General features: G+C 30.8%; 3 protein-coding genes across 6 annotated transcripts in view; 2 read left to right on the top strand and 1 right to left on the bottom strand.

Moving 5' to 3' along the window:
* Positions 1 to 2515: 2515 nt before the first annotated feature.
* Positions 2516 to 25668, bottom strand: part of LOC130665824 (uncharacterized) — a 45060-nt gene continuing 21907 nt past the window's right edge. Inside the window, exons 1-3 of one of the 4 annotated variants that reach the window (XM_057466430.1) lie at positions 7993 to 8135; positions 3572 to 3855; positions 2516 to 3466 (exon numbers count right to left, since the gene is read on the bottom strand). In XM_057466430.1, the coding sequence (XP_057322413.1) occupies positions 2801 to 3466; positions 3572 to 3835 (930 nt within the window). In that variant the 5' untranslated portion in view covers positions 3836 to 3855; positions 7993 to 8135 and the 3' untranslated portion in view covers positions 2516 to 2800. Of the gene's footprint in view, positions 3467 to 3571; positions 3856 to 7288; positions 7420 to 7459; positions 7678 to 7992; positions 8136 to 25668 lie in introns of those variants that run through there. The other 3 variants (XM_057466433.1, XM_057466432.1, XM_057466431.1) reach the window with 3 other exon arrangements.
* On the top strand, positions 11375 to 14899 carry LOC130665825 (U-scoloptoxin(01)-Er1a-like). The gene is made up of 4 exons (XM_057466434.1): positions 11375 to 11529; positions 11599 to 11667; positions 12702 to 12926; positions 13968 to 14899. Exons 2-4 carry the CDS (start codon positions 11599 to 11601, stop codon positions 14043 to 14045), a joined length of 372 nt encoding a protein of 123 aa, XP_057322417.1. The 5' UTR covers positions 11375 to 11529; the 3' UTR covers positions 14046 to 14899.
* Positions 15651 to 25172, top strand: LOC130665821 (zinc finger CCCH domain-containing protein 13-like). Its single transcript, XM_057466427.1, has 8 exons — positions 15651 to 15932; positions 18052 to 18095; positions 19730 to 19860; positions 19933 to 20136; positions 21850 to 22526; positions 22600 to 22775; positions 22947 to 23151; positions 23265 to 25172. Exons 2-8 carry the CDS (start codon positions 18062 to 18064, stop codon positions 24658 to 24660), a joined length of 2823 nt encoding a protein of 940 aa, XP_057322410.1. The 5' UTR covers positions 15651 to 15932; positions 18052 to 18061; the 3' UTR covers positions 24661 to 25172.

Raw genomic sequence — 25668 nt, 5'->3', positions numbered from 1 at the left:
TCCCTAAGCCAAAATAATAAATAAAGTAATTCAAAATATTTAAATCTATAATAAATTTTCAGGACGTGATGAAAATAAAAAAAATATATTTACAATGATAATTAAATTTATTCCACTAATTACTCATATTATAATTATTAAATGCATACAATAAATCAAATACTATATATATATTCATATAAATTCTTAATATCAGCTTATTAATAAAAAATGTATAAAATGATTAAAGTAAATAGTAGGGCTGTACATCTAAACCGGCTTAACCGGTTAAAAAAGTTAACCAGGTTAATTAGCTGGTTAGCTGGTCAGCTTAGCTAATTTAACTGGTTAACTTCATTAGCTTGGCTAAGCAGGCAAAGGCTTAACCGGTTAACTTAAATTAGCTAGGCTAATTAGCTGAGGGTTTAACCGGTTAAATGGTTAATTTTTTTTTTTCATCTATTCGCTACTTTATCTTAGAAAATGTATAGGAAATATCATATTTCTTTACTTTTAGACCGAAAAAGCTATAACAAAAAATTTATAATATTAGTTAAAAAAAATTCTCTACAATTTTTCGAATTATTTAAATAAAAATAAATCGCGTTACTAATGTCAAACGGGCGTATCTCAAAATATACGCCCTTTTGACTCTGTAGAACCAAAAAGGGCGTATTAAAAAATTTTTTTTTTCGGATAAACTTGGGAATGTTACAACAAAATATATCCAGAAAACAACGAAAATAACATTTTTTTTGACATACGTTCTTTTGGCTTTAGTAACGCGATATATTTTTAATTGAATAATTCGAAAAATTGGAGTGATTTTTTTTGAACTAATAGTATAAATTTTTTGTTATAGCTTTTTCGGTCTAAAATGAAAGAAATATGATATTTCCTATACATTTTCTAAGATAAAGTAGCGAATAGATGAAAAAAAAAAATTAACCATTTAACCGGTTAAACCCTCAGCTAATTAGCCTAGCTAATTTAAGTTAACCGGTTAAGCCTTTGGCTGCTTAGCCAAGCTAATGAAGTTAACCAGTTAAATTAGCTAAGCTGACCAGCTAACCAGCTAATTAACCTGGTTAACTTTTTTAACCGGTTAAGCCGGTTTAGATGTACAGCCCTAGTAAATAGACAATGACATTTAAAATATTGCCAACTACAATCTACAATCCATTTAAATATAAACATAAATATAAATAAAGAAATAACATCCCGGAAATAAAGTACAATCGAGAATAATTCAATACAATCAACTTCCTTTTTTATGAATACTCTTATTTACACAAAAGCACTCGGCCAGAATTATTTTTCGAGCCTTTTCATTTCATTTTACACTAAAGTCCCAAGCCTTTTATTTACAATATAGACAATTTTATATATATGTATATATAATATATGTTATACTTAAATTTATTTGATTGGGTTTATGTACAAGCGATATGTATATTGATAATGGTTCGCTTTGAGATAAGCGCTTATATATTTAATAATTATAGTTAATTAATTACTTAATTTATTAATAGAAAGTATGAAAAAAAAAATATTTCTGATTCAAAATCGGTAATTTAAAAATTTATATAGAAATCGTGCTATTTAATTAATGATATATATATATTAAATATGCACGTGGTATATTTTTGTAAATTTATATTGATATCTTTGGACAACTAGCCATATTCAAAGACAGGCGAAGTCTTGTTTAATAAAATATGAATCGAAAACAACAATTTAACAATAATAATTATTTTATCAAGTATATACATTTATATATCGGTATATAAATAGAAAGGGGAGACAGGGGCAAAATGAGATATCGCTGAGGAGAAAAAAAAATTTTGTTGAAAAATTCTCAGTTTTGTAGAAAGAAAACTGGGAAAGTTGATCAGTTGGACAGTAGGATAATTTTGAAAAATTTTTTACAACTGCCCATTTTACCTCAGTGTCAGTTTTTTCGGTTGTGAAAAAAAAATTTCGGTAACGAACACTCGAAATCTAAAATTTTTTCAATAGAAATTTTTGAATGGCCGCAATTTCTAGGCTGATCAACTTACCCCGGATATATACAAAAAATATGGAGTCTCATTTTGCCCCGGTCTTCTATATATATTTGACATTTTCAAATTATTTAGTATACCAGCAAAAAAAAAAAATGAACTTGAAAAAAAAAAAAATGACAGGATTTTTAAAAATTTGGATTTTAGATTTTTTTTGACTCGGACTGAAAATTTGAATTAATAAAATTTTTTTGGAGTACTACTTAATTTTTGAAGTATAAAAAAAAAATTAGCCTCCATTAAAAAAAAATGGCTAAGAATTAAAAAAAATTTTGAAATTTCATTTTACTCGATCTGTCAAAATTTGAATTAAAAAAATTTTTATTTTAGATTTTTTTTTACTCGGATTGAAAATTTGAATTAATAAAATTTTTTTTGGGTACTACTTAATTTTTGAAGTATGAAAAAAAAAATTAGCCTCCATTAAAAAAAATTTTGAAATTTTATCACTCGATCTGTCAAAATTTGAATTTAAAAAAATTTTTCGGTCTACTAAATAATTTTTGGAGTATTAAAAAAAAATTATACATACGTATGACATTTTAAAATTATTAAGTATACCAGTAAAAAAAATGAGCCTTCAATTACAATACAAAAAAAAATGGCTAAGAATTAAAAATTTTGAAATTTTACTTCACTCGATCTGTCAAAATTTGAATTTTTAAAATTTTTTTTTGCTGAGTACTAAATAATTTGCATTTAAAAAAAAGTAAAATAAAAAATTACATACACACGTATATAAATATATAAGAATATATTCAAGCTTCAGAATCGCGAGCCAATTCCGTTTCAATTTCCTCAGGTGTCCTGAGATCGATAGCGAATTTTTTATTTCCACTTCCCGTCCCAACTTTGCCATCCTTAACATTCTTAATAGCGTGCGAATAAATTTGAAAGGCAGTGGCAAGTGCATATGTCATCTGCCTCGCGTGATATTTCGACTCGCACACAAACCCGTGGCACTCAAACGGCGAAACTTTACGAAAATTACACGTGTCCCGTACGACGATCATCGAGAAGACCCGAGTGTAGACCAGGTCTTGGACCCCGTAAGATATCGTCTCGATGGGATACAGTTTCCTCGCACAATTATTATTATTCGCTTCAGAAATTTTCCGACCATAGGGAACCAGAGTAACTCCTTCCGTAGAGACGATCAATTTCATCAGCGGCAGGACTGTGTCAGTGGGTAAAGACTTGGCCATCTCTACCATATTATCAACAGGTTTCCTCGTATGTTTTATCCCCCAGAGACCACGTGCGTCATGCGAGCCCAGATATTTAACTTGAAACACTTGCGGCAGATCCTCAGAGCCTTCAAAGACATTTTTGTCTATCGACAAATTCGATAGCCCGCCAATTAAACTTTTGTCTCGCGATGACAGCGGCGTCAGCTGTTCTGTTCTCATCTCGCGATCTTGTTTCTAAATTAATTAATTAATTAATTAATTAATAAAATTAATTTTAATTGAACGTCAGTCTATTGCTTATAAAAAAAAAAAATTAATGAAAAAAAAAAAAAAACTTACGGTCGGAGAATTTGACGAAACTTTAAAGTGAAACTCGACGACGTTTGGTGGCTTCGAAGTGTCACGAATGACTGAGGTCTCTTGAGCTGGACGATGTTGTACGTTAGCTTGGGCACTTCCGGTTTCCGGTAAGGTCCCTCCTACTCCAGAACCTCCTGCGCTTCGTCCTGACACGCCTTCTAAACTTTCGGGCTTAGGGTGATCGTACGCACGTCGAAGGACTTGCGGGTCCCTTCTGGTGTATCCGAATTCTTCTTTATTCATGACGTTGACGTTGACGTTTGCTGAGTAAATATATGTGTAATAGTTAACTTGAGATTTTTAAGAATGGTCTTTATTATCAGTCCTTATCAACTATCAGGCGAAAGATAAAATTTTATCTTTGTCATAAAAAAAAATTCCTGAGTTAAATTAGAGCTGAATAATTTCTAGTTGAAAAAAATTGGGCAGATAAATTTTTTTTTGAAAATTTTTGGGAAATAAATGAGTCTTTTGGAGCCGAGATAGAAGGGGACATTTTTATGGATGATAAATTTAATTTAAGGAAAAATATATATAAATGTATGTGTAATATGAATTAAAATAGCCGGAGAGATTGAGTATCTTGGAGCAGAAAAGGCAACAGCTGTTGGGCTGGAAGAAATTTAATGGAAAGCACGTGCTCTGGGTTGCACCTTGCACCTGACCTGACCAATTCGTCGTGGGTTTTGTTTTTTTTACCAGCTAAGCCGGATACAACGCCCTCGATGCCCCAAAAATAATACACGGTCATAAAGATAAAATTAAGTAACGGAGAAATAAATAAATTATAATTAAATGATTGTTATTAAATAAATATGTGGATATTTTTTTTGTGGAATTTTGGAAATGAAATTTTTATGGTTTTGGAGGGGAATATCTTGTAAGTTATTGAAGGTATGAAAAATTTGTGGGGTGCTTTTTTGTAGGAAATTTAATTTCCAGTAAATTTGTTCTTATATATTTTTGACATATTTTTTATGTATAACTTGGAAATTTAATTTTAAGGAGTCAGTTTACGAAAATTGTAGGATTTTTATGACTTGCGTATGTTTTGGTTTTTAAATTGAAATTCTGACGAAACTATTGATAATATGAGAAATATATAAGAATACATTTTTGTAGGAAAATAAATTTTCTGCAAAAAAGTGTACATTAATTTTGTTCGTAAATTTGATATTTTAGACACAATTTTAATTCAAAGTAAATCTTTGAAAATTTATCATTTTTTTAATTCTTTCAAAAATTCAAGCCAAAGTTTAAACTGAAATAACTTGGAAGCTATCAAATTTACGAAAAAATTTAAAGAATACTTTTTTGTAGCAAATTAAATTCCCTACAAAAAAGTAGCAGTCAATTTTGTCCGTAAATTCCATAGTTTAGACGCAATTCTCATTCAAACTCAAGTATCAAAATTTCATTATACTTTCAATTATAGTTTCAAAAATTCCCTTCAGAGTTTCTATTGAAATAACTCGTAAATTATCAAATCTACTAAAAAATTTAAAGAATACTTTATTGTAGCAAATTAAATTTCCTACAAAAAAGTATCAGTCAATTTTGTCCGTAAATTCCATAGTTCAGCCAAAATTCTCATTCAAAGTCAAGTTCCAAAAGTTCATTATACTTTTAATTATAGTTTCAAAAATTCCCTTCAGAGTTTCTATTGAAATAACTCGTAAATTATCAAATCTAAAAAAAAATTCAAAGAACACTTTTTTGTAGCAAATTAAATTCCCTACAAAAAAGTATCCGTCAACTTTGTCCGTAAATTCCATAGTTCAGCCAAAATTCTCACTCAAAGTCAAGTATCAAAATTTCATTATACTTTCAATTATAGTTTCAAAAATTCCCTTCAGAGTTTCTATTGAAATAACTCGTAAATTTTCAAATCTACGAAAAAATTCAAAGAATACTTTTTTATAGCAAATTAAATTTCCTACAAAAAAGTATCAGTTAACTTTGTCCGTAAATTCCATAGTTTAGACGCAATTCTCATTCAAAGTAAAGTATCAAAAATTTATTACTTCTCGATTGTTTCAGCCAACATTCTATTTTATTATTATTGTTATTATTAACTATATTTATTTAACCGTTTGTAATTATGATAAAATTAAAAAGGGATTGTATTACACTGGTTGTGAATAAATTACTTATATTCGAGGGTGAGGTCTTCAGTAACCGTATATATATATATATATACATATATACATGCGTGTATACAGGAAGTGAGTCAGGTGAGCTGGATATATTATCTATAGTCGTCAGTTTGAATTAAAGATTCTCATTAGTATTCCATGTTAGTTGCAGGTGATCATTTAACGCCTACTATTAAAACGAACTTTTTTAAAAAATTCCCACGAGATATTTCCTCGATCGCTAATTTTTTTGTTTTATCACTTGCAATGCTGCATAATCCCAAGCTCGAGACTTATAATTACTTATATAATTTTTAAAAAAACAATAAATCAGTTATCAAGTAAAAAAAAAAAATTTGTTTGATATTAAACCAGCTAACGCTGATATGTAAACATGGCTAAGTTTTTATTTCGTCCGTGCGCACGAGACAATTACGGGATGCAGGAAATGACGGCGATGGCAAACGGTCACCGGAAGTGCACTCGGCCGCGACTCATCTAAAAGAGTAACGTCCAAGTTCGCTCGTGCGTTGCCAAATTTTTATAAAACTTTATCTATTATATTTTTTTTATTTTATTTATATTGTAATCTACCAACTGATTTAGCTTTCGGTTTTTAATTTTGTAACGGAAGCGCATTCTAAAGACCCCCTGATTTTTTATTTGAATAAAAAAATCGTAAAAAATTGTTGGAAATTTTTTTCAATATTTTCAGATAAAATTGACGATTTGTTACTTTTTTTGCAGAAATTAATTTTGCGCGCGAATGAAAAAATTCAAAAATTTGAACTGAAGACTAAAAAAATCCTTCAAGGGTTTTCTACTTTAGAGCTTCGAAAAAAAAATAGTAAGAGTTGTCTCAGCTATAAAAACAATAATTATTAAACCAACTGAAAGTGATATATTTATTTAAAATTTAAATTATTAAAAAATAAAATAATAAATAATTTTTGTTATTTAAATAATTAAATATTTTTTTCGAAATGTATTATTTTAAATTTTAAATATATAACTTTATTCCATGGATAAATAACTTTTATTATTATTTATTTTGCTGTAATGAGTTGACTAGTGTGCGACATCCTTGACAAATCGGCTTATCGTAATTATCACAATAATAAAACCGTATGGTTATTCCATAAACAAATACTTTTTTTTAGCTAAAGTCCTTAATTTCTCATCTTTGTCACCCCAAATTTTATCATCCGGTTGTTGTTCGCCCAACAGATGACCGACTTGCCACTATTCCTCTTACCCATTCTCAATATTTTAATTTAATAACAACAATAATAATAACTTTGTTCTCAGACTGATAAACTAAACAAAAATATATAAAATAAAAAATGTAAATATATAAACCTCAAATACTAAAGTGTCTTTCAGTCTTTAGGGCCCATGTGTAACTTTCCCTTCGCCCACTATCTACCACAATTCCTTCCCCTTTTTTCTTACACTCCCTATAGCCCTTCGATACAAAAAATAATCAGCCCCCAAGGATACAGCCCACGGGCTAATTTATATAAAATTCCCAGTTAAAATAAAAAAAATTTCGGGTCTATACCTTGAACCACCAGTCGCAAACTCGAGCACTTTGACTGAACACTGTGCCATTTGGACAAAGGAAACTAAACATCTGACCACTTGAAATTCAGTGCCAAATCTAACACAAGTCAAATCTCCTTTTTTTCTTGTACCCCCTATTCACCCTTCAATGTAAAGAAAAAATTCTCACCTCAAAAATATACCAGGAATCAAAAAATTTGTCCCCTTTCTAAGTACTCGGTCTACTCTCACCCCTTTTCATCCCTGACTAAATCACTGTCTTAAAAACTCTAGACCATTTTCCTATAAATATATATCCTAGATTCTAAGTGCCAACAAAAACTTCTATAAATTTTTTTTATATTAATCATTGCTCTCACTCGTCACTGTCTACTTCTTATCTCAAGCTTATCATCTTTAAATAAAAAAATAATTTATGAGTCTACCGCGTACTTGTCTCTTATTATTTTAATCTTCAATCTTAAATTTAATTTTATATTAAATATCATCAGTAATACAAAATCTATACATACATAAATATAATTTTTTTTTTAAATTCAAATTTTGATACATCGTTCAAAAAAAATTTATGAAATTCCCAATAAATTTGTTACCATCATAAAAAAATTCCAAAAATTTCAAAATTCAAAATTTAAAAAAAAAAAAAAAATTCACGAATAAATTTAAAAATTAAAAAAATTAATTAGTAATAAAATTACTTACGATTCAAAAAAGTGACCGCGAAATTCGAAAAAAATTTCTTTTTTTATTTCTAATTAATTGACATCACATCACAACCGTCACATAAGACATCCGATAATAAAATGAATTGAATGTGAAACTGACGTGTTATAGTCTGTAGCAGAAACATAAACTAAATAAAAAAAAAAGATAAAATAAAATGAGACTACTGTCATTGATTACATACCGTATCACCTAACCGACTGGTTACTATTCATTTTAATCCGGAAAACACTTTTTCTTTGTGTTGTGCCAACATTCATTATTATTATCAGTAATTTAGTCCACTAAAAATATTTCAGGGAAAAAAAAATGAACCAGAAGAATAAAAAAAAATAAATAAATTTATTACATAATCGTATTTGACTCAAAGACACGCATGCAGACTTTTTGTTGTCTTCGTCCTCTTTATTTTATTTCTCTTTACTATTACTATCCAACTAGATTACTATATATTTATATATATGTATATATGTACACCGGTTTCATAAGTCTTTTTGATCTTTCTTTTTCTTTTACTCTCGTGTGTGCAATTTATAATTAATTATTTAATAGCAAAAGGATTATTCAGACGTGAGAATATTTTTAGTTTCCACGTGCGACACCTCAACATATTATTTCATTTTTATGTGAACTCGGAAATTAAATAATTATATTATTTTATTACATATATTCATATATAGTTACTGGTTACTGGTTTAGTTTTTTTTTTTTTTTTTTTTTTTTCTGTTAACAAGTGGATTTAATTTTGTTAAGAAATTATGGAGCCTGGTTCGGATGGAATTTTTGTAGAATAGGCGGGTAACTTTTTATCTACTGGAATTACGGTGGTAGGGTATAAGAACTTTTTTGTAGGAAATTTAATTTACTATCGATTTGTAATCAGTATTTTTTTTCGTAGGATCGTTTGGTTACGAGTTATCGACAAAAATAAAATTAAAAAAATTGAGAATTTGAATTTTTGAATCTTGGAGACTTTCGCGGGCTTTTTTATGGGTTTTAAATTTGAACTATAAATGTTATTTTGGAATTTATATATAGTTGTAACACCAAAAAATATATATGTCATACACTATAATGATTTGCAAAATTTTTTGTTTATAAACGAGTATTAAATTTTATAATAAATTTCTGGAAATGAATTTTTTATAGAATTGACCCATAACTTTTAAAGAATTGCAATTACGATAAAAATGAATAAAAACTTTTTTGTAGGAAATTCAATTTTCTATCGATTAGTAATCAATAAATTTTTTCGTAGCACCGTTGGGTTACGAGTTATCGACAAAGATAAAATTTAAAAAATTGAGAATTTGAATTTTTGAATCCTGGAGACTTTCGCGGGCTTTTTTATAGGTTTTAAATTTGAACTATAAATGTTATTTTGGAATTTATATATAGGTGTAGCACCAAAAAATATATATGTCATACATAATAATTAATTGCAAAATTTTTTTTTATAAACGAGCATTAAATTTTACAATAAATTTCTGGAAATGAATTTTTTATATAATTGACCCATAACTTTTAAAGAATTGCAATTACGATAAAAATGAATAAAAACTTTTTTGTAGGAAATTTAATTTTCTATCGATTTGTAATCAATGAATTTTTCCGTAGGATAATTTGATTACGAGTTATCGACAAAAATAAAATTTCAAAAATTGAAAATTTGAATTTTTGAATTCTGAAGACTTTCACGGGCTTTTTTGAGGGTTTGAAATTTGAACTATAAACGTTTTTTTGAAAATCTTCATATATAGTTAAAATATATGTGTCATACGTTATGTTTATTTCCAAAATTTTTTTTTATTAACGAGCATTAAATTTTATAAAAAATTTTGAAAACGAATTTATTATAAAATTGGCCAATAACTTTTAAGGAATTGCAATTATGGTAAAAATGTACTGAATCTTTTTGGTAGGAAATTAAATTTCCTATCGATTTGTATTCTTTAAATTTTTTCATAGGACCGTTTGTTTCTGAGATATAACCGATTATATTTGTAACAAATTTTGAAATTAGAGAAACTCGAAATTTGGAGTTGTGAGAATTTTTAGTTACCACCATAGAAAAAATATATATATAATTGTATACATGAATTGGTTAATACAAAATAATAAATATTTATATTTTTTCACAATTATGATTTTTTGTTAAATATTTCTCAAACAAGAGTCTAACAAAAGGAATAATGTTACGGCTCGTTAAATTGGCTCCTCTACGATTTATAATTTACAAATGAATAGCGAGTAATTGTCAAGAGCCTTGGATCTAAGATATTAAGTATGCCCTATAATTTTTGACTTAACATTTTCCGCTCAGCTTCATAAATATTCATCATTCATATTTTTATTATTGACATAAACAAAAACAAACTTACGGGGTAAAATCGTATCTGCATAAAATTCAAATTTAAATTAAGAATTTTATTTTTGCATCAAAGCTACAAGAAATTTTTTTTTAGTCAAAAATTTATCAAAGTAACAAATATATAAGAAGGGGTGGGCAAAATGGGACCGCTAAGGAAATAGTCGATTTTTATGCGTGAGAATGCCGTAAATTTTTTTTTTTTACTTACGATTAAAAAAATTAAACCAAATTTCCAGTTGCCATAGAAAAAAATTTTTTACGGGCGGGCAAAATGGACCACCCCCAGAAAAGTAAAAAATTTTTTTTTTTTATTTAAAAAAAAATGACATAAAATTTTTTACATCAAATCTCAGTCAAAAAAGAGATTCGCGATACTTCCAGTAAATAAAAAAAATATCAGAAATAAATATATAAAATTTAAATATAACGAAGACACCGTATATATTTTTTCTGCCAACAATACTTGAGTCCACTGAAAAATTCCTGAAAAAAAATTTCCGACGCTCAAAATTGTATAAAAATGATGACAAAGTCGTCGATTATGAACAGCGGAAAAAAATTTCTACCCAAGTTTTGGGGTGGTCCGTTTTGCCCGTCCTCTTTATATATTTATCGGTAATAAAAAACAGTGTTATGTATTAAATATATATCGGATGATCAGATGAATCAAAGTACAAGTGTTTTCACGGGTACAGAGCACCGATTTCACAAGAAGGGATTCGTGTTACGATCTTCCTATTCCAATCTAATGTACATCGCGTGAATCGCAACAACAACATCAACATCGAAAATAACGCCAGCTGGGTAACAAGTAAAGAGAGAACAAGAGTATTCGCAACAAGGAGGCAGAAGATTCTTTATTTCCTATACAACTAGAGGATATTTAGGAGTAAAAAGGTGGAAGATGCGCTGCTGGAGGGGTGCAATTGTCTTCTCTGTGAGATACTCAACTGAGAGGGGCTCTCAGATCTGCCCCCCGACTCGCGATTCTTCGGGCCTTATATATACCACCTCTTTAAGAACATCTTCAAGACAATACTAATAACACACGTTTGCCTGCAGTCTTACTAATATTTTTTTTAAAAAAATTCCCTCAGTTTAAATAAATTTTATATTTTATTTTATTTGTTTTCAAATTTTCTAAGGTTGGTTTCAGTGTAAAAATGTTTTTATTTTTATATTTATTTTTTAAGTGAATAAATTATTATTTTTAGATGATTTCCAAATTTATTTGTTGTCTTGTTCTCGTTGCTGGTGCTATTTTATATCGATCAACAACAGCAGTAAGTTTTTGAATTTTTGAATTTTCAAAATTTTGTTTTTCCTCAAAATTTTTTTTTTCATTATCTTAAAATTTCTAAGTCATGTAAAATTAAGAAAATAAATTTTTCCCCAAAAATTTTTAAGTTTTTTATTTTCGAAATTTAAAAAATTTTATTTTTGGGAAAAATTCTTCTGAGTCCATTTTTATATTTTTTTCATAAATTTTTATTTTGTAACCGTTTAAATTCTAAAAAAAATTTTAATAAAAATGACTAAAATTTTTTTTTTATTTTGAAAAATTTTTAGGGTAAAAAAAATTTTCATTGATTGGGAAAAAAATAAAACTCATACGTAATTTTTCGAATGAATCTCGAGTAATTTCTCACGTGACTACGTAACAATCAGATGCGTGTACCCGTCACCCAATTAATTATTACGCGAGCATTCTCACTAGAAAAAACAGTTTCGCTTTCCATCTAGACTCTGGCGTGTTCTGATGTACTCTGACATTATTCCCTTCCCTTCAAGAGTCAGGACCCGAGTGACTCCTGTCAGTTTAGCTCTTTCTCACACCGACAATTGATTGTAAAACCAGAAAAATAATAAAATAAAATATAAATAAATGTAAATAAAAAGGGGGAGATGTTTGTAGAGTAAGCAGTCGACTATGAAGGATGCGCAATCCTATTCATTTTCACCGGAAGCTTGTCCGGAGGAACACCAAGACAATATAAATGTTGCTCCAATCGAATTGAGATAAATTCTGAGCATTTCGTCGGATCTTAAATCCCATAAACATGATCACAAAAAAAAAAAATTATAATAATAATAAAGAACAAGAACACGGGAGAACAATACGTTACACTTCCGGTCAGTAATAAAAATTTTTAAGTCCTGTAACTTTATCAGTTTGATTTTATCTGATCTCTATGAAATATTGCCTGGAATTTCGTTAAGTTACGAAATTTTTCACTTCGAAATCCCGAAAAATATGAAAATTTTTTATTCTACTGTAGAAATTTTTGTTTGTTGTAACAATTTTCAAATTTTTCAGCAAATCGACGGATATAGACCGGGTGTGGATTACCCGGTGTACAATTCGGTGCCTTCGGGACTTCAGTTTAATTGCGGTGGTAAATTACCGGGTTATTACGCAGATCCAGAAGCAAGATGTCAAGTCTGGCACTGGTGTCTTCCAAGTGGTCAGATGTTTAGTTTCCTTTGTCCAAATGGCACAGTGTTCAGTCAAAGTGCTCGAGTTTGCGACTGGTGGTTCAAGGTATAGACCCGAAATTTTTTTTATTTTAACTGGGAGTTTTATATAAATTAGCCCGTGGGCTGGATCCTTGGGGGCTGATTATTTTTTGTATCGAAGGGCTATAGGGAGTGTAAGAAAAAAGGGGGAGGAATTGTGGTAGATAGTGGGCGAAGGGAAAGTTACACATGGGCCCTAAAGACTGAAAGACACTTTAGTATTCGAGGTTTATATATTTACATTTTTTATTTTATATATTTTTGTTTAGTTTATCAGTCTGAGAACAAAGTTATTATTATTGTTGTTATTAAATTAAAATATTGAGAATGGGTAAGAGGAATAGTGGCAAGTCGGTCATCTGTTGGGCGAACAACAACCGGATGACAAAATTTGGGGTGACAAAGATGAGAAATTAAGGACTTTAGCTAAAAAAAAGTATTTGTTTATGGAATAACCATACGGTTTTATTATTGTGATAATTACGATAAGCCGATTTGTCAAGGATGTCGCACACTAGTTAACTCATTACAGCAAAATAAATAATAATAAAAGTTATTTATCCATGGAATAAAGTTATATATTTAAAATTTAAAATAATACATTTCGAAAAAAATATTTAATTATTTAAATAACAAAAACTATTTATTATTTTATTTTTTAATAATTTAAATTTTAAATAAATATATCACTTTCAGTTGGTTTAATAATTATTGTTTTTATAGCTGACACAACTCTTACTATTTTTTTTTCGAAGCTCTAAAGTAGAAAACCCTTGAAGGATTTTTTTAGTCTTCAGTTTAAATTTTTGAATTTTTTCATTCGCGCGCAAAATTAATTTCTGCAAAAAAAGTAACAAATCGTCAATTTGATCAGAATATATCGAAAAAAATATCCAACAATTTTTTTTAAAATAGAGGGTGGGCATAAAAATCCACTTTTGTTCATGAGATAAAAAGTATTGATAGTAAAATATTTAAAAACCTTTACACTGAAATTAAAAATAGTCTAGGCGAATAAACTCTGCAGTTTTTCCAACAGAAGGTTAAAACTATTTTATATTTCCAGGTCGACTGCAACGACTCCCCAAGACTATACGGCATCAACGACGACTTGTATCGAGACGCGAATGGCAACAGAATATAAAAACTACTCTAACTAATTATGTACCATAATAAATTAATATAAAGAAAATTAATCACTCATCTCATATATTTACATTAAAAATTTTCCCAAAATTTCCATCCCAACCTTATCGGTAATCGCACAGTCAGCTCGCGGTCTTAGCGATCGCGCAATCCCGCATCGACCATTCAAATTTCTACAGCCCGCTAATTAATTTTCAGTTTCTCAATCCCAACAATCGCAAGTGTCATAATTACCCATAACATATTTATATATTTTAAAATTTATTGTATTCTAATAACTTATGAAAGCAAACTAATGTGGGAAAGAAAAATATCCATCCACCCATACATCAGCCTTCCATCCATCCATCCATCTATTCTACTATACACACATATATTTATAAATATAATGTTTTATTGTATCACTTTCGTGTGAATGTCGATCGAGGTCGGTAGTAAGAACAGTACCACATAATGTTGGCGATTTCTTGGCATGATTGGGCAATAGAAAGTGAGTGGCTGGACTTGAGTTGTATAGTGATCGGTCTCGCCTCGCCCGATATTCAAAACATATATATATATATAAATATATACTATAAATAAATACAATAAACTTCACTCTCCATCTCTACTCTGCCTCCACATCTATCAGATATTTCTATTATTATATTTAGTAATTCCATGCACTATTTATCTCAAAATCAATCTCCGATTCTCGATCGTCATCAATCGATCTCTCTCACTATTAATCGTAACAAAGAAATGAATTAAAAAAAAAAAGAAAGTTCAAATTTTCAAACTTCATCTAAAATTAATTGGAAATTTTTAAAAATCCTTGGAGGGAACATCAACCTGCAGTTTTTTTTTTTTTTTTTAATAAAAAAAAAAAAAAATTTTATTTGTAATTTAGTCACGTAAAACATGAAAGGTTTTATCACCAGAATTTTAATACATATATACATATATATATAAAAATAAAAATATAAGTGAATTTGGAAACAAGTTATTGGAAGACTGGTCTCTATATCCATTAATTATTTAAAAATATTCATGATTCTTTAGCACACGAGTTAAAAAAGGCGCCTTTAGTTGCCTTGAATTTATCATAAGAATTTAATCCTTTAATAATATATACAAATATATATATATATATATATATTTTTATTAATCAATTATATATGACATATGATATGTAGAATTTGTAAATATAACAATAGGGACATTTAAATGGAATTTGCGTAGGTTATATATATACATTCATATATATTTTTTTTTAATTAATAAAATAATTTAATAACTTTCACTTGCATTAAAAGTTATTAAAAAAAAAATTTATAATCAACTGATAAAATCAATTGATATATAATTTATATCAGTGGGAGTTAATTATGACACTAGATTTAAAAAGTGTGGATACGCCAGTGGTTAGTTAATTTTTTTTAAAAAATAAGATGATGCAGGGAGTTGATTTAAGAAAAGAAAGGTAAGCAATATATATATATATATATATATATGTATGTTGTACGGTAATAGTACGCCAATGGAGTCTTGTCTTATCCCCACTGTTGTTTATCCTCGATGTAGAAAGCTCTTGAGCCTGTAACCCACCATCAACTCCTGGTGTTTTCCACTTCCATTACGTTAGTATCAAGCCGGCCCGGACGCCGCGTCCGACGATAAATATAAAAATAAATAAATAAATATATATACTGTATTTTATTAATTGATTTATTTTTGACAAGTGTTTTGATGAATTGATATAATTTTTTAAATATAAACTCGTGGTATAGTGAATTGTTTTAGATAGTCTTGGGAAAACTGCGGGAATTTAAAACGGTGAGATTAATGTGAGCGCTAAAGATTAGCGTCGACAACCGAGGAAAAGAGAGAAACTCCATTGAGAGAGGTATTTTATTTTTTATTTCATTTCTATTTACTCTCTACTAAAACAATTGCTGATAATTTTCTTTTTAAATTCATTAGATTTTTTAAATCCTAATTTCGAAATTTGAATTTTTAAATTTTTCCGCCTTTTTTTTTTAAAACAGGTTTATTTAAATAGCGTTCACTTTTAATGGGAATCCCTATTAAAAATTACACACACACACATATATACATATATATATATATATCCATATATATTTACATGAAAAAAATGAATTTCTTGACGCAAAAAAATTTAACTCCTGAAGAAAATTGCAAATGAAAATTTTCTTGATGCGGAAAAATTTTTTTTCTCGGTTAAAAAAATTTTTGTTTTCGTGAAAATGAAAAACTTTTCTTGCGCCAAGAAATAATTTTTTTCTGTACGTTTACAGTTGACTGGAGACAACGGATTGCGCTGACGACACGTAACTTAACATTTTCGTCGCCTCTCTCTTTAAATTTCATTTAATATTCTTATCTCGGTTAAGTTTATTCTTAAATATTTGCTGAAGGAAAACTGATGATAGTAATTGTAAAATAATTTATAATAATAATGGTAATGGTAGCAAATAATTATTGCATTGAAGCGAAGAAGGAAGCATTTGGTAGACTGAGCACATAAATTTAATAATAATGAAAAAAAGAAAGGAGCTAATCCTTGATTGACTCGAGTCGTTGACTTGGGAAAATTTTTTTAAATTCCTTGACATAAAAATTTTTTTTTAATTATCAGTATATTTATACATATGTGATAGTTGATTTCATTATTGAACACTTGCTTGACCTTTAGGAGACCGTTAACTTGCGTTCAATGTGAGGTAAGAAACGTCAAATGAGTTTTTGAATAAACTTCCGGTTAATTTAAATTACTTGTCAAAAGTCTAACGGATTTTTTTTCATATTTAAATATATGACGTTTCAATTAATTTTTTTTTAATAAAAATTTATTACAAAAATTCCATTACATAAAAATCAAAATATCTCATAAACTATCGACTTTAAAAAAAAATTTACAGAATACTTTTTTTTAGTAAATTTAATTCTCTACAAATTTGTTCCTATACATTTTTATCATATCTTGAATATATAACGAGTAATATCAATTTTACGCACCCAGATTCCAATTCAAATGAATTTATCATCCCTTGAAAATTTTCGTTCCGAAAAATCGATATTCTGACTGATCTATCAAAAATATGACAAATATACCCTGATACATTTTTGTCCAAAATTAAATTTCCTACAAAAAAGTATTCTGTAACTTTTTTTTTAAACCCAATATTTCGGCCAGAATTTGAATCCAAAGTAAAAAAGTCTCCATTAAGTCGACAAACTTCACCAGCAGCGACTTATTTTATTACTACGACTATTATTATCATTATATATATTATATAAATATAAATGTTAATTATTAAAAGTAAATATTAAGTCGCAAGGTTACTTTCACCATTTGTACAAGAGGTGTTTAATTATATTTTTAAAATAAGGCAACTGTCGTAATGCGGAAGTCACTGGAATGTTGACAAGACAACAGCAGCAACGGTCAATCTTAACCCATCCAAGGTTACTCGTCCTTGGAAAATTTTCCTCATTACGATCCCTAATTAACTATGATAATTTAGTAATTAATCCTCAGCCAGGCTGGATGCGTGTTTATATTTAATATCTCTCTTACTTACTCAGTTATTAAATAAATTAAATAAATTAGTTACTTAATAGAGACATAGAGATTTAAGTAGCGAATTGATGATACATCAATGGACCTAGATGTCAAAGATTACGAGTATTACGTGATACAGGTTTTATATAACACCCACATTATCCTTGCATTATACGGCTGGTGGTGGTGACAGCACAGAGAAAGTTTTCTATACTTGCATGTACTAGCTCTAGTATCAACGTATGGAATCGATGATAAAAGTATGAGTACATAAATAAATATATGAGTATGAGTGAGTGATTTTTACTAAAGAGTGTAGTGATGTTTGATGGTCGATGGCTGATGGCTGATGGTTACAAAGCCGACAAATCAGCCGCATTAGCGACCTGAGCATTGACTATTTATATATTTTATTAAATTAATATTTTATTTATTACAGATATTGCAACATGCGCAGGACGTGCCTTCTCCTCACACTTTATGGTAATTTTTTAAGTTGAGAAATTTTTTTTTTAGTGTCGTAATTATTTTTTTTGTAATAATTAAAAAGAAATTTTATGCTGGTTGCATGAGGATTTTATTGCTGTGTAAATTAATTTTTTTTTTATGTGAGGACAGTAAGTGGGAAATTATAATTGCTAATAATTTTTATGGTGGATTGTTGGTATTTAGAAACGGAAGACATGCAGGAAATTATTTATGAGATTTTGGAAATTTAAATTAACGAATTTTTAGTCCATAGGGAAGGGAGATATTGAAAAAATTTCTTTAACAATTTTTTGGGGGGTCTGATATGATCACCCCGTGAAAAAAAGAAATTTTGCTGGAAAATTACTAAAATAAATTTTTAAGAAGTTCAGATTCATTTGAGTGAAAAAAATAAACAGCTAAAATTACTAAAACTACTTTATTTATTTTACTACAGAGCTAATTTTACTGTAGAGTAGTAAATTAACTGAACGAAAATCCAAACTAATAAAATTATATTTTTATTTATTTTAGTTATTATTATTATTATTTGTCGTGTATCGATATTGTAAATTCCTATGCCTCAAAGTCCGAGTAGAGAATCAAGTGAATTTATTTATTTATTTTTTTTGCCTTAGCCGGGATTCGAACCCTGATCTCCCGCGCGTGAGTTCTAGCCTCAGGCCAACGCTCTGCAGTCTCCTTTAGCTAAAGCCGAATTAACGAGTAATATATATTCAAATACTCTACCCCCAGTCGTTTATTTAAATCTTAATATTTAATAACAAATTAGTAAAATTCCAGTAATTTTTTAGCTGCCGTAATAATTAATATTATTGTTCCCACTTAAATAAATTACTATGCCTAGTTTCTTTCAGTGATTCTCGAATTTTAATCCATACTCAATATTCCTTACTCAAAATCTTTAAATCCTTCAATCAAATACCTAATAAAATCTATTACATAAATATAATTACCCTCCAAAACTTATCATTTATTACCCCAATATTTACCACCGTCATAAATAATCAGTATACTAGATCTCAATCAACTATATATACTATATTTATCAAGCTTATAAATTTAACTGCAGAAATAACAGACTCCGGCTTAAAACCTCTACATTATAACTCACTCTCGACTTAATATTATTAACAACTTCTGATAAACACATTATCAACATTCTCAATTTAAAGATCACTATTAACATAAATTACAACACAGCCTCCACAATCTCCGTTAAAAATCCACTATAAAAATAAATCCAACCTTGTCTTTCCATTCTCATATTTTATAATTCCTAATAACGTATTTTTCTCTTATTATCATAAAATAACACCCATTAATCACTAATATACATTATATTTATACATACATTTCTAATGGTTAAAAAACAATATCGAATTAAACCCAAGCCTTGATCTGATTTAAAAACAATTACTCAATTTACCTCTTTTATCATGTCCTCCTTCGTCCACAAGTTATTTGTAATTGCGTCACGTGCTCTCACTAGCTCCTAGTTTAACAGACTTTTGCAATGCCATCAGTCGCTTCTTCATTTATTTCACAATATCACAGCTCGATTCTCACTTAAGATCCGTTAAATAAAATAAAATAAAATAAAATAAAATGAAATAAATCTGCTTCAGGTTTCTTACTAGCCTCGGCTGTATCAGCGGGCTTGAAAAACTCCCGGCCGAAATTTAAAATAGCAACGACCAGCACAACAGAGTCACCTTCATTGGATGATGACTCGGAAATTGACGGGAATAAAACCGAGGTAACTCAATTTATTTAATAAATCAAGCCCGATATCATATTTATCTACTAAATTTGTTTATTAAAACATCAGGGATTAGATGGTAACTCAACGTCCAGTCACAATTTGACCGGAATTCCGCAAATTGACTACATATGGGATCCAAATCTACCGCGGGAACTAAACGGATACAATTTAAGTGATTATCCTTTTTACGAAACAATACCCAAGGACATAGACTTCAAGTGCGATGGCCTCCACGACGGATTTTACGCCAGTGTACCACACAAGTGTCAGGTAATTGACAAGATTTTTTCAGCTGATCAACTTCACACGTCACTGCTTTAGAAAACGATATTCAACGACAAAATCCCACTATTTCATTATAAATAACCGTTTAGATGTTTATGAAACCCTTGTTTCGAGTAAAATAATCGAGAAAGCAGATGTCGCAATATCGATCTAGACCCGTCGAACCGTTAAGAAGCATTGTCATGCTAAATACCATCTTAGATACGCAATACGCTTCCTGACATTTAGTCGTTAATATTTCATCGGAATATATGATTATTAGGTTTTACTTTTTTATTATTACTGTTATTAAGTACGGGCTTGAGACAATACAAATCGAGAGTAGAGCATTGTAATATTGTTTTTTTATTTGGTACTAATAGATAACGTACGAGAGTAGATTTTAAAAAGCTGTCGGATATCTGATTAGAGCGATGTAGAAATCCAGGACGTATTCGGTGGATTTCGATGTGCTCTAGTAAATCACTCGAGATCATTCCACGTGATATGTATCTGTGTATATGTGCACGGAAAATAACAACAGCGATGGCAACTACAGTGAAAAAGTTAAATTACTTTACGCTGCGTAGTAACACGCACTTTACTTATGGAATATATTCGGTTGTTACGACGTGGGGGGGAATGTAACCGCGAGACTGTAACCGCACGATTTACAAATGTGGATATGTGGTGTACATTCTAAAATAACAAATTATACTTGTACTTATGGTATATATATGTGTGTATAGATGTTGTGTGAAAGCAAGTCGGAGAAAAGAACAACACGATTGTTAAGTTACAAAATCGTTTTAAACTAGATCATTTATGTGATTCAATTTCATTTAATTTAGTCTCTTTTTGTCGGGTGTTAATCAGCGGAACTGTGTATGGAATCGAATTAAGTAGAGTAGGGAATCGCTTTTGATCAGTTTTGAACATTTGAAAAATTTGGATTAAGAAATTTATAAAAGCCGCAATCAAATGATTAATTTTCAAAATTTGTACAAAAATACTTCTATCAGTCTTAGGGTGGAAATTTTATTTTATACTTTCTGACTGATTTTCTGACTTGTTTCCAATAATTTGTAGCCTGGTTTCAGTCGTTTCTAGATCAAAATTAGACTTTTTTGTTATATTTTGCCCTTTTTTTGTCGATTTTTGGTCGTTTTTGGATAAAAGCAGCTTAAAATTTTTATAAAAATTCAAAAACAGATCAACTAGTTCTCAAACAGGTCAATTAGTCCAAATGCAGTCTAGTTATTAGACTATTAGATCAAATTTTTCGACCCGGGAAAATAAAGTATTAAGTATCCAAAAATGGAACATTGGCCACAAAGGGAATTTCTACTCTATCAGTATTCAATCAAAGCTTTGAAATTTTAGATCATTCCGTAAGTTTTCGATTTACTCAATTATTCGTCAGTTTTGAAATTGACCATAAGTTCTTGGATTATTCGATTCGAACTGAATATTCGGTCCGAATTTAAAGTATAATATTACTATCCCAATGATAAAAAACGAATCGACGATAATTTTCGAAAATTTACGATCCTTGAAAACTAACAAATAATTCGAAACCGGGCTCTAAACCAAGCGGTCGAAGGCGTGACTCTAGATCATTCGGACTTCAATCGACCAGGCTCTGGGTTCGAACCTCAATCACAAACATTCCGCTATGCCCACGTTCTACACCCATTTAATAAATGTTTCTTTTTACAGGTTTATCACCATTGTCTCTATGGCACACGCTACGATTTTCTATGCGCCAACTTCACGGCATTTGATCAGAAGACATTCATCTGCCATTTTGTCTCCGAAATAGACTGCGCTAATTCGAAAAAATATTGGCATCGTAATGACGCACTGTACCAAGCTGCCAGCACAACAACGATCGCGCCACCACCAACAACAACAACAACAACCACGACAACAGCGGCCCCGATCAAACCACCAGAATTTGCCGATAGTCCACGTTCAGGCGGTCGAAGACGTCGACCCTTCCGAAGACGTCCTGCCTACGATTACTATGATCAAGAATACTACGACGATGATTACGAGCGACCTCGAACCCGCGGGTCGGGTTACGATCGGCGCGATGATTATGATTATGATGACCGGCAGCAGTACAACGCCCGCAACAGAGACCGAGAAAGGGATCGCGAGCACTTTCGCGATCATCCGCGAGATCGTGACAGGGATTATCGTGATCGGGATCCGATATCACGACCACGCGAGCATTCAACGGAACGGCCGGTGGCTGCTATCAGGGACGAGGAAGATTTATTGGTGATGCGGCCTCGTGACCGGTTTCCTTCAAGGAATAACAGGCGCGACCCACCCAGAGTCGATGAGCCTGACAATGAACGTCGTCATCAAGATCAACGTTACGACCGAGGGTAATTTGCCAATGACAGTTCACTACTTATTGATAATTTATACAAATTGGCAATTAATTGTTTATTTTACCAGATTCGCTAAAGACGATTATGATGACGAACCAGCAAATGAACCCCTTGTGAAACCAGCAGCACCCAGTACTTCAGTCTACGCTCGTCCACGGGCTCCGCCAAAAATTCGTCGACCCGTTCCATTGTCTGAGCAAGACCGATTTGCTTACAAAGCATCATCCGTTCAACCGATTGTCGGTAATTCATTTTCTTTATAATGTATAATGGCAGTAACTTTCTAAAATTATGTACTGATGTATCCTTATATTGAATAACGAACAATAAATAATATTAATAAATGGTGTCTTAATGATTTTGTATAAATGGATATGAGTTATAATATTTATTGAGATTGGAATTGCATGACAGGAGAGCATAAACGTACGACAACAACGTCAACAACAGAGTCATCGGTAGCTCGTGATCAAGACTATTACGAGGATGAACTAGAGGAACGACCGGCACGAAGACCCGTGAGAAGAAGACCATATCGGGAACGGGATCGGCACCTTATTGATGCATCACGTGATGTCAGAGACCGGGAACGAGATCGAGAACGAGATCGGCCTTTAAGGTATACTTAATAAATACCGCATTAATTGACTCGTTATTGGAATAAATTAATGAATTATTTATAAATAATTATTGTCATTATAAATGATGTTTGTCTATGACTTAATATTAAAGGCCATCACGTTACCGGGACGAGGAGGATGACATGAGACCTAGGAAGTATCCAGAGCGGCCGCGAGATCGTGATCGTTATTACGAACGTGCTCGTGATCGCGCATTACTGGACCGAGAAAAGGAGTCATCAGTAATTACGGACCGTGAGAGAGATCACAGACCGGGATTGAGACGACCTGCATTGCGAGATAAAGAAAATGATCGACTTCCTTCTCAGCAATCGGGCAAAGATTCTGCTGAAGAAGCGCAATCGAAAGATACGAATCCAATTGCGCAAGATTATGAGGACAGCCAGGTCTCTAAAGATCGTGATCCCGTTACCAGACCGACAGTTGATGACAAAGTTGCTGATGATAAAAAAGAAGAGCCAGAAGTGCGTAAGCTGGAAGACGACTATCCGCCAGATGATGAATACTACGATGACGAGTATTCATTTTCGACATCGACTTCTTCCTCTTCGTCTTCCGCACCAGCTTCTACGGCCTTGCCGCCCAGAATGAGTGTCAGAATCGTCAAACGTCCGTTTCTCCCTTCACGGGGTGGGAATCCCAACCCACGAGGCCTCTCCCCCGTTGGGATAAAAGCCCCAGACTCTGGCAGCAAAGACCCCAAGCCCCTGACTCCCAGTATTTCTATAAAATCTCTCCCTTCCTCAACCGGAAATCCGAAGCGTCCTATAAAAGTTGAAGATCGCTACCAAGACAGATCGTACGATGCCTACAGAATAATTGATCCGGATAAGAAAAAAAATGATTTCGACAGCAGCCAAGACATGGGACCGCAGTCTCACGACGGATTCGACCCCAGTTGGAAGGCCCAGGACGAAAAGAGCGAAATCAAAGAATGGGCGCCAGAAGAACGACGTCCGTCACCCAATCGGGGGAACCGTCTTCCAAACAATACTCACAGTAACAACAATTTCGGCGAACAAAACCGCAAAGACGTCACTGGGCCCAGCAGCGTAGCCAAGCAACGGGTCAATGAAGTTCCCCATCACCTCGTAGACATTCCAGAAAGTGAATACGACGTGGCGTTGAATGAAGCATTGACTCCGTCAGTAAATCAAGATTCATTACCCAGCGGTTTTGTACTTCCGCTTCAGCGACAAGTAAATCGAGAACCGGCTCTTCAGCCTTCTGAAAATAATTACCGCGTGAGGCCTTTCAAACCAGATGCTTCCCATCAGCTTCAGGTTCAGCATCATCAGTACCATCCGCAACAGCAACAGCAGCAAAAAAGTTTTGCTCCAAGCCCCGGATTTTATCCTCTTACTCGAATCAATGATGAAAGAGCCACTACTTCAACGCAATACTACAAGACTCCAGAAGTTGTTCACGTGGGAGCGTACAATAGACAAGCGGATAGAAATCCTTGGCATGATTACACCGGCTATTGATTTAGAGATAAATAATGAAGTAAAATGAAAAAAAGAAGAGTTAATTAGATTAAATTTAGATTTCGTAAAATTTTTATTTAAATTTATCTTTAAATAATTTATGTGAGAACTCAATCCTATAACTTAAGATTGCTTTGACTGTGTCCTTTTATTAATGTTAAAATTATATAATTTATCTTGATAATTATTATTACTATTATTATTAATTATTATTATTATTATTATAATTATTACTATTAATTAATGAAGATGAGATAGTCAATGGGGTAACGATAAGCGGGTAGACGAAAGATTTTTTTAGTGATTCCTATTGTTTTTTTTTTTAGTTAATGAATTATTGGAAGCCCAGTCAAAGACGGGCAAAAGTGTTGTAAATAATTGATTAATTAGTGTATTATGATCATGTTTTTTTTTTTTAATTAAATCATTAAATTATTGATATTTTTATAGGATGCGAGTGTCTGCTGTCAGTAATGGAAAAATAAAAATTATAAGTAATTTTTTAAAAATTTGATTCGGCTGTTTTTGATTTTTTTTTTTTTTTGGTAACCTTTTTTTTAATTAAATTTTTAAATTATCGATATTTCTATAGAGCTATGAAATTCTGCTGAATGATAAGAAAAAAACATTAATTTAACTCTAGGGGTACAACGGACATCATGCATGATCTCAGACGATAGTAGTTGGTATCATATATGATTGTATGTGATTATAAATGGTGATATGTGACTACATATGACTATATGATCATATATGATCAGATAGGATCACTTTTCGGGCCTGATCAGATCTCAGTGTTCATATATGACCATATCTGATTACTATAAAAATTTATAATTATATGCAACCATATATGCGATCATGATTGATTAAATATATGCGTTTCTGATCATATATGATCAGATAAGGTCATTTTTTAAATCCGACCGGTTAAGATCATATCTGATCAGATGGAATCATGTCTAAAGTATGATCATATATAATCAGATAAGCCATTTTTGATATGTG

Source organism: Microplitis mediator, chromosome 3 (genome assembly GCF_029852145.1).
Source record: "Microplitis mediator isolate UGA2020A chromosome 3, iyMicMedi2.1, whole genome shotgun sequence".
NCBI classification, from domain to species: Eukaryota; Metazoa; Arthropoda; class Insecta; order Hymenoptera; family Braconidae; genus Microplitis; species Microplitis mediator.
This window is presented reverse-complemented; position numbering and strand designations above follow the sequence as displayed.